General features: G+C 25.9%; 1 protein-coding gene across 1 annotated transcript in view; it reads right to left on the bottom strand.

Annotated features, from left to right (window-relative positions):
* The window catches only part of LOC111623332 (ninein-like), a 54,726-nt gene that overhangs the window by 10,036 nt on the left and 28,849 nt on the right, over positions 1-15,841 (bottom strand). Inside the window, 4 exon segments of the mRNA XM_023365867.1 lie at positions 1,799-1,891; positions 9,343-9,459; positions 10,355-10,529; positions 11,127-11,267. Of these exon segments, the coding sequence (XP_023221635.1) occupies positions 1,799-1,891; positions 9,343-9,459; positions 10,355-10,529; positions 11,127-11,267 (526 nt within the window).

The following is a 15,841-nucleotide window of genomic DNA, read 5'->3' as shown; positions in this document are numbered from 1 at the left end:
AGCATAGAAGGGGGATAAGCTTATGTTAAGTAGTTGATTAAAGCGTGGTGTAAATTTATATTAACTTCTTCAAGCTAACAGCGAGTTAAGTAATTTATAACCATAAGGGAGAGTTAATCTAATTATGTAGACAGGAAGGAATAAAAAAAATACAATTTGTGAGGTGTTAATTTAATCTGAGTAATAAATATGAAAAGTTTAATTAAATGTGATCCAATGCGAGAAAATATATTCTTCGATCTGTTTAAATAATTTTTTTAGAATTATTTTTAAAATATTATTTACTTTTTCATCAATTTTCTTGAATTTTTTATTAAATAAAAATATTTATATATATTTTTTTCTCTTTTCAAAATTAAATACTTTATAATTGAGTTATAAAAATAAAATATTTAATAATTTTAATTTAACATTTTTTTTAGATTAAAACAAACGAATTTTTAAAGTGATTTTATTGAAAAAAAAAATATATTATTAATTTTTTAAAACGATTAAATTAACTATTTTCTAATGAATAGGAATCAATAAATTTTTATCTTTATGCGTGTTATTTATAATTTATATATAAATTTTAATTAAAACAATAAACAAAAATTGTATTTTTTGTTTTATAAAACAGATTAAAAATCTCTTTTCGTATACATTTATTCAAATAAAAAATATTTTAAGTAGAAATGCGGTGAATAATAATAATAATAAACAAAAGAATGGAAGATGCGGAGGAGAAGAGGAGGAGGGGGAAAAACTTTTCCAACTAATGGAACTAAAAATATTTGTACTTAAAAGCGATTAATAATAATTTATGATTCGAAAAAAATTTATATAATCCTTTATTTTCATTTATTGCTTCTATATTTGATATATTTATTTTTTGTTTCATTCTATTCGCTGTTTTAAATGATTTAAGTTTTATTCAAAATGCAGAGTTGCTTCTTTCTGAAAAGAATTGCTTGCAGTGACGACTTCTTTAACTTATACAGAATGAGGGTTAAAGTATTATATAGCATAAGATAAAAATATTATTTTAAAGGGAAGAGCATCAAAAATAATTCGGAGCCATTCAGATAGACAGAATGCCATCAAAATGCGATGACTGATGACATTGTCGTTTATTCCAAGTTTGAAGTTCCCAATTACAAGTAAGCTAAATTCGTTTCACAAATGATATAGGGGATAACAGAGAATGACACTGGTACAAAGTCATTTGTTACTGCAATCACCTAAATGTACCATCCGTGCAATCACTGCAGATAGAAGAACGAGAAGAAAAGTCATAAAAACCAGTAAGTAGCCACTAGTGTGCTTTTGTAGAATGGAAAAAAAAGAGGGGAAAAATCTGCAGTTATGGCAACGAAATCCATTAAACTATTCTGATTTGGAATGTAAGGAATGAATTTAAATACCATTTTGTAGATTTTAAAGATGGTTCCGGATCGAAGCTGTTAAAAAGAAACGTTGGCAAAAAAAAGTAATCAACAGCGTCAAAAATGCATAACAATGAAAAGCTATAAAAAAATAGCTGAAATTTATATAAACTAATAAATATGAATGGATAAATATAAAAGTAGAATATGCTAATTGAGATTTTAATGTCTCTCTTTTAAAATTTTTATAGATGAAGAAAAACACAAATTGGATATAATCCAACAAATTTATGGCAATTCAAGTAAATTGATGATCTTCAATTTAACAATGTCACGTCTCTTAAATTACATTTCTAGAATAAATTCGGCAGCAAAGTAACGAAATAATAATAAAAAAAAATAATAACAAAAAGAAAAATTAAAAGAATTTTTACCTTATTTTGATTTTTATAACTTTCCAGCTCTTGTAATAACGATTGATAATGCTGTTCTCTTAGCAATCCTCGACCCGATTCCAGTTCAGCTACCTGAAAATTTCATTTTTTTCACTCTTAAATTCACGTCACCAGATAATAAAATCAAATTTTATTAATGTTACAATATATTAAATATCTTTCCATCTTTATTAGAAAAAAATGGAAAGAAATAATGAAAAATAACGTATTCCAACGTTTTTAATTATCTGAATTTATTTCAGCGATAAGTGAAGCAGAGAAAATTAGGTATGTTGGTTTCGGTATAGAGAGAAATATTGAAACGACAGAGAGATGAAAATTGTGCTGTTTACTCACGTGATAGAGAGAAGCAAATTACCATTTATTAACCCATTACTAAGTTTAAGTAGAAACAAGTGTTTGAATATCAATTTGTGCCATTCCGGTTAATTAAATATAATTTGGAGAAAGAGAGAGAGAGAGAGAGAGAGAGAGAAGCTTACAATTCTGAAAGTAAATCGAAATTCGACCACATGGGAGTCATTTAAGTTGAATAGTATCAATTAATGATGTCCTAACGAGGAAAAGAAACGCCTTTAAACTTATATATAACCGCTACATTTTTATATGAGCTCAAACAAGTGAGGATTTGATGCGAAACATTGGAAATGACCTCATTTATACCCGTTTACGACGAAACTAAATGGTAATTAAGAATTAACTAAAGAGAATTTACCTCGATTTAACATACTTTGGTAGTGAAATTTTCAGCCATTCAAAAAAAAAAATAATAATAATAATAAATTTATTGACCGTTTTTAAACCCCTCCAAAAGTCGTTTATCAATCATAAAAATTCTCTTTTAGAAATAGAAAATTTAATGAAAGTGAGGAACATTAAAGTGAATTTAACATTATAAGAATAGACCATTAAAAGTATTATTCGATGTTATTAAGAGGAATATCGTTCGAGATACGCAACGATAAATTTTATTCTTATTTTACAAAATGCTAAACTTAAATCTTAAATGATTCAACACTGTTTATAGTAATTAATTATTATCCACGTTGTGATTAAACTTTCATTGGTTATATTTTCGACAATTCAAAAAGGATTATTGTGAAGACAAAGATCATTTTTGTATACACAATGCCTTATTTTTATTATTATTATTATTTTTTTTTGGTAAATTTATTTTTTCTGAGGATTACACCCAACATATTCTCCAAATCCCAACTCATTAATAATTTTATATCCCTACCTTGGATGTAATATCCCAAATGAAACTATTAGTCATCCTGAAGAAAATGAAATTAAGCTTTCTGAAGTGTACTAAAAATCATTATAGACTTATATTAGGAAGTATTCTTGTTTATTTGTTATGAGCTTCTATTTTTATTATTTACAGTAGATTTATATTTATGGCAATACTTCAGTTATATAATATAAACATCAAAAACTGTGCTTGGGAAAAGTGCTTGCAGTTAAATGCATCCCAGTCATTTTACTTGATTGATGGCAGAGGTTATAAATATTTTTCGCACGAACTATTAATGGGAACCTGCCAACAGAAGAGCATGGCCCCGTTGTCAGCCACGCAATTCAATGTGTCACCCTTATGCTATTAAATTCCATTACAAGGAGGGCCACTCCTCCATAAACGGTCATGACTACAAAAGAAAAGTAAAGACTTTCATTAATTAGCTGCCACTATCAGAAGATGTTATGTATGAAATCACCCCCGATCGTCAAGCAAAGTTTATTAATATGGCCAGCTGCTTGATTGTTTCGTGTATAATTAGTTTAGAGATGATGTTTTAATATATTATTATATGAAAAATTATTAAATTTTGCATCTCAAAATAATATCAACTTAATATTTTTTTAAATCACTTAATGTATATATAACTTTAAGAGTTTATTATATATTCAACTGATACAAGATTGATGTACAACACTGTCCATTGTTAATGAATAAAGTAAAATTATAATTTAATTATCTATAAAATATTGTTATATTAANATTTTCATTAAAATATTTATTTATTTTATTAAAATAGAGATTTCTAATTTAGAAATAACATTAAAAGAATTTTTGTTATTTTTTTGTTAGTGAAGAATCCATTTGTTGGATGTTTAAAGTTAATTTTTCTCTCAGGAATTGAAAGATTTCATCAGGTTCATAAATTAAAATAGACAATTTTTTACAATTTTTTTGCATAAACTTGTATATATTTATTAAGTTATTCTCAAGAATATAATTATTTAGAAAAGGAATGTGAATTGAAAATTTTCTTTTCTTGTATTGGAATTCTTATATTGACTTTCAGTTTGAGAAGTTATTCTTTGCCTGTCACTCCAATGTGATTGCAACAAACATTTTATCCATGTATGTCAAGTTTGCATGCTTTTTGACAGATTCAAGACAAAGTCAGTTATTAAAAGTTTTTCCAAAACTTATAAAAATATAATTTTAAATTTTCTATTTATTAAACTTTATAATTTATTTATAAAATTCAGAAATAAAATGTAGGATTAAAAAATTTAAATGTGAATATTAAAATTACATTAACTCTTTGTTCAATTAAATTACAATGGTATTTTTTTCTTTGAATAGAAAAAAGGGTCTAAAATTTGCTACAAAAAGTTGTCATGTTAATTACATGACCACAGGTTAACTTTCACAAGTGATAACTGTTGATACACAGACAGTGATATATTACAAAAGTGTTCCTATCTTGATTTCCAGCTGTGTCCCTGGGGTTGCAGGATGACTGGTGCGTCTCCCTCATCTACCTTAGTAATCATTAAGCTCCCTTTGGGATCGAGCCATGAAGATAACAATACAAGTGGATAACAGTGGTAGTTATTCTGTACCAAAGTGCTGCAGGTTACTCATTTTCTACATAGAAAGAGAATACTTTGTAGTAAGAAAAATCAATAAAAACAAACTATCCAAAATTCCACAGAAGGGATAACATAGATTCTGGCCACTATCAAAATTTTTTATTATAAGTACTGGAGTGCAGAAATACTTTTCAGGAAATGTTGGCTAGCAGATGTCATGAACTGCTTGCAGTTCTCAGAATGTTTCCCTTTATGTTAGGTGAATGATATACAACTTAAATTTAGTTTCACTTTCTTTTTATTTATTGAATTGTTATAACCATAGTTCCTATTTGGTATAAAAAGAAATTTCATAAACATATAAATAAATATTTAATAAATTATATCACATGTTTTAATTACATGTTTTAAATTCAGATAATGAAATTTTTATGTTCTTGTAAAATGTAAATAAAATTATATATCTATTTTAACTTTTATTTACATTTTTGTAGTTAATTCCATATTAAAAGATTCACTATATATTTTAATACACTAACAAAATATTTATTCTGATAATTTGTTTACTAGAACATCATTAAAGCTAATATGCTTGTAATTGAGACAAAGTAGTTTTGCCACAGCCTCTTGCCTCATTGATCAATCAACTTTTGGGTCACTTCCTTTTTACACATATAACTCTTTTATCCAATCTGCTATCTTAAATGACTCTGTCCAAAACTATGACCACTCTAAGAAAGCAGCAAAGCTTTAACGGCTCTGAAGCTTTAATCTTTCTCCCTAAGCATTCCTGTATGTACTTATATCAAAGAAATATATACCAGTATATCAAGTGAAAAGTTGGCAACCAAAGGAAGAAATTGGTGTGAGTAATGCCTTTATATAATGGATGTGACATGCCACTATAAAACCTGAGGAGATTAATGGAAAAATGACTTATAACTGCAACATTCTATAAAAACGAAATAAAACTGTCAACTGATGAGCAATCAGATTCACTGATATAATAAAAAGATTCTTTTAATTTTTATATTCAGTTATAAAATTGCTCACACTAAATTAAAAGTTTTCTAATTGTGATTAAAGTAGACATTTAACTCATAGAGATGTGGAAAGATAAATGTAAATATTGTAAGTAGATGTATTTGGACGCTAATATAATAAATTTTCTTATAAATATTTAAGAAGTTATACAAGAAGGATGCAATTTATCATCATTTTATATATCAAATTAGATTGCATAATATAGATCTTCTGAATAATAATCTTCGATTGAGGAAATCTGTAGACAAAAGCTTCATTTATTATTGCTAACAATGCAGTTGAGATCTTCTTTATAATATAAAATATCTGTTTAATCATTTCAGTATTAATAAATACATCCTTTCAGAAAAATCCTATTATCATAATTCTAACGTTTTATAACATTTAATAACATTTTTTAATAATAAATATAAATATATTTAATGTGCATGTGATATTTATGTTAAAAAACAGAAATATAGGAAGCTTGGTATGGCTTGGGGTAAAGCCAGCCTGTTTTGCTCCTTATCAGGCTCTTTTTGTGATATTTTTTTGACAAATGAAATATGAATAATGTTTCTTTGTTAATATATATTACCAGCAATCTTAAAAATGTCATTTTTTGTAAAATAACATTAACTTATAGTCATAAGAATCATTAAGGGCCACAAAGTTAAGGAAAAAATCCCAAGCTTCTCCTCTGATGGCCTTGGTTAAAAATAAAAGCACATTATGGACCAACTTTTTCGAACTTGTTATGAAAAAGATTAAAGATGCTGAAGAAATTAAAAATTAAAAATCTTATTTTCAAATTAATTTAAAAGAAAATATTATGAAAGTAGTTAAAAATCTACCATCTACTAAAATCTACAGCAATCCATTTTGTACAGACTGCAAGATAGAAAAAATATCACCATTCCATTAGACAATAAAGAAATGTAAAATTCTGATAACAGTTTTTATAAAGTTACTTCATATATCTGAAATTTGAATTAAAAATTTAGGATCCTGCAGTACTTGCTTATCATACACTTTCGTAATTTGGTGTATCATTATCTAGAAGAAATAAACTGTATAAACAAAAAAGAATGAAGTATAATTGATGGAAAAAACAATATTAATTTACATGTTTATTCATTTAATTTTAAATAGAGCAAAGTAAATGATTAAAGACTATTTTGATAAGCCATTCTTTTATCATATAAATTTTGATTTATGTGCAAAGGTATATCTGAATAATGAAAGATTTTTCCAATAGCAAAAAAAAAAAACAAATTCAGATTAATGAACTGCTCATACATTTTATATCTGATACATGAAAGTACTCTAGATTATAAGTGCACTTTTATGCATTTATAAGAAACTTGAGTAGTGATTATTCAATATCAATATTTTTATAAATTCTTATAATATTAATATTTATATATTTTAATATTATGGTTAAAATATTAAAAAATACATTAACTTTAGCTATTTATGTATAATATAATAATTGAATTTATTTGAACCCTTTGGATAAAACTATTTTAAATTTAAAGATATTTAAAATTATTCCTTTGAAACTTAAAAATTGATTGTTTGGTAATTTTTAAACTTGTATAAAGAATAGAAAGATTTGACAGTTTGAATATACAAACTTTATAGAATTTTTGAAACTACATATAATGCATAATTTATAAGCTTATTGTATTTTATATAATGTCAAATAATTTGATATTTTTTCCTCTCTTGTTAGGTATTTTCTGCTTTATATATAAAAGATAGAGTTTCGTAGTTTATTCAAAAAGCTTTATGAAAGAATGCTTTGAATTTATTCAGATTAAATTTAGACAGATTTTTTATTTTTATTTTTATTTTCAGTAAAATTTAAGTTGTAACAGGTTTAGGGAATGCATATCATCAAAACTATTTCTACAAATATTTAAAATTTAAATATAGCATTGCAGTAAGAAAACATTTCTAAACTTACAAAAATTTCATATTATTACTTCTGCAAATGAGAATTGTTGCCTATAACTTATTTTTCTAAACAAAATATATTTTTAGAATTTAATATATGAATCAATTAAAGTGAATAAAAAAAGTATTAATATTAATATTAGATAAATGACTTTTATTATTGGTAGTTTAATAATGACTGGAATTTATCACTCAAAAAAAAAACTTATGAAGAAAATGACACCTAAAAAACTTCACTTCTCATCTGATAAAGTATTGCTGAGCAAACTTGGTGTACTTTACCAATAAACTGCATCAAGTTTTTAATGTAATAATTTAATTTAGTTGATGCAATAAAAAAAATATCTATATCATCAGTCTTTCTTAAGTAAAATTAATTTTGTTTCCAGAATAAAAAAAAAAGTAAGTTGATTTTATTGCTAAATTTGACAGGCATAATGACAAATTTGCTAATGCTATCTAATATAGTTCTGAAACACATAATTATCATCATCATTTTCACATTATTTGAAGCACTATATATATATATATTAAAAATACTCTAGAAAAATATATTTTAATCTTTACAAATTCAAAGTTTTGGTAATATAAGCTTCCTAATTATTCTGGAAGGTTTCACTTAAACACATTATATATATTATCTAACACTAAATCCAATTTTCATATGATACAGATGATTCATTCAATTATTGCACTGTCTTGTCAATCAGGGTTCAACAATATTAATTATTGATTTTAGAATGTCAAGCTTTAAGTTTGAGATTTACAATTTCAGATGTTTGAAGTGATACATACAAACATTCCAAATCTTATTAAGGAAACTGCATACCGTAAATGTAAAATTTGTAAATATTTATTAAAATAAAGCAGATATATATATTGTCTTGTAGCTAAACAATATTCCAAATATTAAATTTGGTTATTTCTGATTTGTATATTGAATTTTTTAAGGTGAAAATAAATTGTAGACTTTCTTCCTTTCCAAAATTTCATCATTGCTGGCAGTATGTATTACAGTTTCAATAAAGGTAATGCAAACATCTTTTTGGTGTGTGGAACCAGATAAAGTTGGAAGCATTCCAAGTTGTAGTTTCCACAAAAAAATCATTTTTTTTTTTTTTTTTTTTNATAAATTAAACAATAGATATAAATTTATGTGTATACACTATACTTATATAAATATAATATACACTAGACAAAATTTTGATATAATATTTATTTGAATACAGAATGAGAAAATGTGATTTCATTTTTTTTTTTAATTTGATTATCAAAAGAAAAGTTACTGTTTAATGGTATTTTAATTTTACTAGATCTTATTTAGAGTATTGGTAGATTATATTAACTTCCTGGTGATGTATATTTAGAATTAATGGCTATAGATATAAAAAATTTTTTTAAATTGAGTTGAGTATGGTATAAAGTTTTTTATACCATACTCAACTCTTAATTTTCAAAGAATTTCTATTAACTATTGATATATACGAATAAAAAAAATTAGGATATATTATTGCATTCCAGTACTGAAAGAATAGATCATTATGCAGTTTATATACACGTATTGTATATATTTTGCTTCAACTGAATTTCTATACCATGTAATTGTGTATGTACTATTTTTTGAACAATAAAATTATGAAATTGATATCAATGGTAATATAATGTATAAATTACACAATCAGAAAGATAAATGATAATAAATAGTAACATTTTACCCTTTGCTTCAACTCTGTAACAGTCTCCAGTTCTCTCTGTTGTGCATCTTTTAAACGTTCAGCTTCCATGCATTTTTCAGTAGCTAACATAACTTCTTGTTCTAATCTAGAATTCTCCTAGAAAAATTAAAATTTTCTATTTTAGCATATAATAGATTAATGAATATATACATATATATTTTTATTTTAAATCTGTATAAAGTTGTAAACATTCAATTATGAATAAGTACAGAATATTCTGGCTTTGAGCCATTTTATACTAGATTTTATTATGCATGATAAATTATTTTTTTAAAAAAGGAATAGTTATCATTGTAAAGCTTCTAGATACAAAACAATAACAACAATATTAAATATATTGATTTTTTTATTATGTAAAGCTTGAATATTTTTATATTTTTGTTAATTGAGTTTTGTTGTTTGCTATTTATTATATATATATTTATTTATTTATTTGAAACATTATTAACATAGTAAAATGATGACAGATCTATGATGTAACATTCTCATAAATATAAAACTACATAAAAGACAAGTTTAGAAGCAAATATAACATAAATTTGAGCCAACAATACAATCTAATGGAACAAATGCCATTGATACAAAAAATGAAAAACTACTAGAAACCACAGCTTGGCTATTACAGAAACATTATAGAGCTATTACATGACAAAAATATCATCACAATATAGCAGATGTACTTTTGAAAGAAGAAAATACTAAAAAAAAAACAAAAAAAAGAGAGAGAGAGAGATTACACAGATAAATCTATTCCATTCCTTCAAAATAAAAGAGCAAGTTATCAATAGGAATATTTAGTTTATTTCTATCATTTTCTTGAAAGAAACTTTTGATAAACACTTAGAAGAGTATCTTAAACAAGACCTTGGATCGATAAAGGATAAATATAACTATACGTTTAAGAATAAAAATTAAAATGTCTAAGGTTTATCCAATTAAGTAAATTATAAGCTTAATTGTACTGCTAATGCATCAATACACAGGAGAGTACCTGTTCGAGGACAGTTAGCCTGTTTCTTAATTTCCCTTCTTCTTCACGTATAACATTTATCTCCCTTTGGAATTGCTGTTTGATGCGATTTGTTTGGCCAGCAAGGATATCACGTTCTCTTTGAAGTTCATCCTGTAGCTCCTTCATTTGGTCTTGATATTTCTTTTCTAAATACCTTGGTGTTATTGATGAAGAGCAAATATTAATATCTATTGTTTTATTATATACAGAAAATATAGAAAAGTCTACATATTTTAATATTACTTAAATTTAATAAATTCTTAAAATATTTTCTACTTGGATAATTAGATTTTTATGGTTGTGTTTTATCTGACTTTTGTGAATTGTGTTCGTCACAATTTGAAGTAGTCGCTCTAGCAAACTTTTAAATTAGCTAATTTTGGGTCTAATTTTCCACATTACTGTCATTGAACGTCCATTACTTCTATTTATTATGGATACATCTCCAGAGATTGTGCTTTTACAGTTTGCCAATTTACCAATAAATTGAAACATGCTTCATGCTTTAAAAGTGTATCCTCCGAGAATTGAGATTAACTTCCATTCCATTTAAGACAATATCGTTAAAAATATTTTTATTGGAAAGATATATTAAAATATAAGTAATAATAATCACAACTTTAACCTTTAAGATCCACTCTAACATTGCTAATGCAAGTTAATATACATTGAAAAAATTAAAAAAATTCAAAATTTTTCCTGAATTTTATTCATAATCACAAATTAATTTAAGAAAAAAAAAAGAACTTACATAAGTTTATTCTGAGAAGATTTTTCTAATTTAGCGTGATGATCATCAACTTCTTGAGCCAGTAATGCAGCCCTTCCATTAGCTTCTGCAATTCCCATTCTGAGCTTCTCCCTCTCAGCAGCAGCTTGATCATAATTAACTCTGCAAACAAACAAACAAAAAAAGAGAGACCTAATTAAACATAATTACTTTCGATTGATTTAAGATTTCCAAGTTATCTTTGTCACCTGTCTTTTCTGTTATCATTAACCAAGGGAAATCATTACGGAGCCAGCAAGATATATAGAGAGTTCACATGTCACAGCAAGTAACTAGATTACTCACTGCCATTATTGTTTATGACAGTTAACTCATGTAATGTAGTGACCAGTTTCGGTGATGACATATAATGGCTGATCACATTTGGTTTAAATTACTGCAGCATATCACTTCTCATTTCGAAAATCGTGGACAACCTCTACATTAGTAACAAATTACATCCTTACTTTAAACTGAGATAACTTTCCTTGATATATATATATACATATATATATATATATACACACGCATCTAACACAGATCAATATCACTAAATTTAAACCGGATGATATAGCATCCTCATAATTATTGAAATTAATTTTTGAAGCTACTCCTCTTCTAGTTAAGAGTTTGGAGAAAGTTTTAAGTATAAAAATTATTAAAATAAACTGTAAAATATAGGACAGTATTTGTCACAGTAGCAAAATAATATCTTCTTAATTGCAGCATTTTCTCCTTTCAAAGTCACAATCAAGTATCGTTAATGGTATCAAACCTGCTAAACAGTGAAAGAAGAGAAGTGAAAGAAACGAAAAGAAACATGGAATGAAAGGGGAGGGGAAAAAAAGCGCACAAACAAGAGAGAAAGATTAATACACAGGATATGTCACACAACAGTAAACTCATGATGAAGTAACAATCAATATTTTGTCCAATCGTGCTACTAAAATAGTTGCTTAATACATTTTCTCTCAGGAAAAATTTTCTTTTATCGTGTACTCATTTGCATGATGAATAACTTTTTCTAGAAATAGAAAAATAGCACAAGTAAGAAAAAAAAAAATGTGTTAATCTAACACATTTTTTAAACATTTTTTTTTTCTCTAAATTTCAGAGTGATGTGGTCAGCGTTACTGGAGATACCCTTCAAATGTTAATATTAATACCCAGCGATTGCACGATAACTTATCAAAAGACGACTGTCTACGCTACTATTTTTAGTTAAAAACTTTCATAAATTTAACAAGAAAAACTTTTTTTTTTTTTTTTTTTCAAAATTAAATTTAAGCAAGAGATAAAAGTATCATTTCATTAGTAATATTAAACAGCGAGAGAATCAAATGATGTAGAATAGTAACGTAACTTTTTTAACTAATCGTAAAACATCAATTTTAATGAATTTTTCAATTTATTAGTAGGATTTTTATTTAAATTAAATTTTCTTATCTCAAAGAATTGATCGATAGGATTTTTAATTAAATTTCTTAATTTATAGAAAAAAGAAAAAAAAAATTTTTTTCCATAAGAATATATTTATATATCCCTTCCTTCTCCACGTGGGAGAAATATAATTTAACTGTGTTTATTCTAAAAAAAAAAAAAATTTAAGAAAGAAAAAAAAAATGTATATGAAACAATTCACTAGTTTTCTATTAAATTTATTTATTGAAGATTTATATTTTCTTCTTTATGCGAAAATAGAAGTGTAATTTATTATTGAAGAAGGGTATCGATCTGTTATAGATTAGCTAAATAGTTCTATTGGCACTAGATGGCGGCACGAAGGGGATGGTGCTTTACTTTTCAAAAAATCAATCAAATACTTAAAATCTTAAATATAGATGTTAAATTTCTGCATTCGAATTTAATGCCAAAAACAGAAAGCTTATTTTTGGTATTAAATTTAAATGAGCCACTTAGCAAAATCATTCGTAAGTGGCCTACAAGTTTATGAGTACTATTAAGAGATTATTTTTAAGATTTAAGATAATTTTGAACGTTCCTTTTATTGTAAAGTTACCTTACTTTTAAGGTCAAGTAATATTAAGATATCTTAAGATTAAGAACGAATTTTACATGGAGTTAGATTTAGATTTGTTGTGGCTCTAAGCCAAACATTTAACAGGCCCTTCCACTCCATAATATATGTAAAAATGCACAGGTCCCAAGCTACAACTTGTTTAATTTATACGAGTATTACAAAGACGAATTTAAACTTATTATTATAAACGAGACCCCTTTTCCTCCGTCAAATAGTAATAAATTTAAAGGTCTTAAACTTCAGTGATTATATGGAATTCTGCTATGAAAAATCGTGTTTTAATGTAAGGTAGTAAGTTTATTTTGTTTAATATCGTTCTTTTAAACTGAGATATAAAATCCCTGCTTTCAAAGTCAATAGGAAAATCATATCTGTTGATTCGAAGATGTTTTCGACGGTTGTATCTTTGCAAAATGAGATGCAATGACACGATTTTCTTAAATTCTATAGCAATACGTCAAATTTTGTAGGGAAGTAATGATACGATTTTGTTATGCGAAAGTGATACTCAACAAATTTTATTCTGAAGGAAGTGACTTAACGAAGCTCCATTGAGAAATAAATATCTGAAGTCGTATAAAAATGATATTTTCTGTCTGATTTGTGACAGTAATATTTTTATTTTTTACTTCCCCTCCCCCGCGAAGATTCGGTTTTTCAATGCGTTATGGCGGCGAGAAATGTTTTTCCTCCTCTTGTTTACAGCTAAGAAATCTTATTATTCTACTCTGTTTACGCGGTTAAAAGTAAATAATAAAACGAATTAAATTATTCTATTTTTGCTTTATAATTGTTCGAATTTTGTAAATAAATTAAGTAACATTACGGAATTAATTAATAGCACGTATTCGCTGTGCTTTAATATTAGATATATACGATATTGCACTATTCAAAATTAAATTTTACACTTTAGTATCACATTTATATATAAGTACATTTGTATAAGGCTTGGAAAATTAGACTTGGAGCATAATATGTCTAATTTTGCAACTTAGTGTTAATACGCATATATATATATATATAGCAGATTTATAACAATGTTTACATTATGTAAAATTAGATTTATATCGTGTTCCTAGAGTTTAATTTAAGCTACAGAACTTTCTCAGTGTTTGTACAGATACTATTGTACTGTACGTAGATAAGCTTCAGTTACACTATAAGAAAAATTAAATAATGTATAATGCTTTATAAAGGATCGATTCTCCGAATTTCCGCTGTGAATGTGGAAAAGTAGATCGTCTTTGTAAGATGTACAGAAAACTATAATTCATTTGTTGATGATTATATCAGCTTCTATTAATTTCAGTAACTACTATCTGAATTAAATTCGGATATATGATTACAACCGAACGGTTACATGTGAAATATTACAATCTCTTAGTAGTAATTCTATAAAATGAAGAGAGGAGAATGAAAGAGAAGATTTAATTTTACTTGATATAATTTTTAGCGCAATCTTCCTCCAAATTGAGTCGATTCTTCTAATAAATTAAACAATATAAAGTACAAAACGCAATTCAAATATATAACATTTCGGGTATTTTATCTATACACAGTTTCTTTAAATTTCATAAAATATTAGTGAAATTTTATTTAATTAGTATTTCGTCTCGAGGATTTCTTTTTTTATTCACAAAATTTTCACAAATATTTCGGAAGTTTCGTGATTTTATTATATAAAAACATTCGTAACTGAACATTTTTTTTCTTTCTTTTTTGAACAATTGAATGGGATTTCATTGCTAGAAGGCTCACGAGTGGTCAAGTAGATAACGCCATTGAACACTGCGAGTTTGTATCTCAATAACGGGCTAGTCGCGCGCTATTTTTGGGTTTTTTCACGTGTGTAACGCCTAAATAGGGGCTAGTTTCGCGTAAAGTCCTTCTACTCCTTGGAAAATCGCCCGTGTGTTGCACTGCCTTATCCAATTAATTTAATCCATTGATAGAAAAAAAAATAGTAGATTTTGTAAACATTTAAGCTCATCAACCAAAAAAAAAACTCAATTAATTTCTACTATAAAATACAGGAATTAATTAAATATAGCGAATTTCCCAAGTTAGGAGAGATGAGTTATGGTTTCAATATTCCAACGGTTCAGAAACGTATCGGATAAACCAATTATCCGATACGTTTCTGAACCGTTTAAACCCGTAGACTTAAACAAAAATCTTACAATTTGAATAAAATTAACAGGAAAAAAAATGATTCAATTATAAGGCTGTTACTATTTTACTAATTTATTTTTCTCTGTAAACAAAGAAAAAAAAATTAAATCAAAGCTAACGGTAGAAAACTCACGAACCGAAAAATTTTCGGTAATAAATAAAATACATCTGTATAAGAATAATATAAAATAATAAGAGGTAATTAAAGATGAAAAATGAAATTCCTTATAAGAACGACATGACGTGATCTTGATACAGGAAAATATAAACCTATAAACAAAGCCAAATACCAAAACATAAAATGGTACCCGAGTGCCATAAAGTTAAATCAGAAAGAAACAAATTGTTTCGGCTTCTTAGAATTATTGGCAAATATATTTTTAAAAGTCAATATTCTGAGAAGGAAAAAATATATATATTTTATAAATTTAAAATATAATATTTCATCAGTAAGAAAGTGAATGGATTGATTGAAATTCTATTG

The sequence above is a fragment of the Centruroides sculpturatus genome, unplaced genomic scaffold (genome assembly GCF_000671375.1).
Source record: "Centruroides sculpturatus isolate CEXI.00-Female unplaced genomic scaffold, Cexi_2.0 scaffold339, whole genome shotgun sequence".
Taxonomy (NCBI): Eukaryota; Metazoa; Arthropoda; class Arachnida; order Scorpiones; family Buthidae; genus Centruroides; species Centruroides sculpturatus.
Note: the sequence above shows the minus strand (reverse complement) of the source record. Positions and strands in the feature narration are given on the sequence as shown.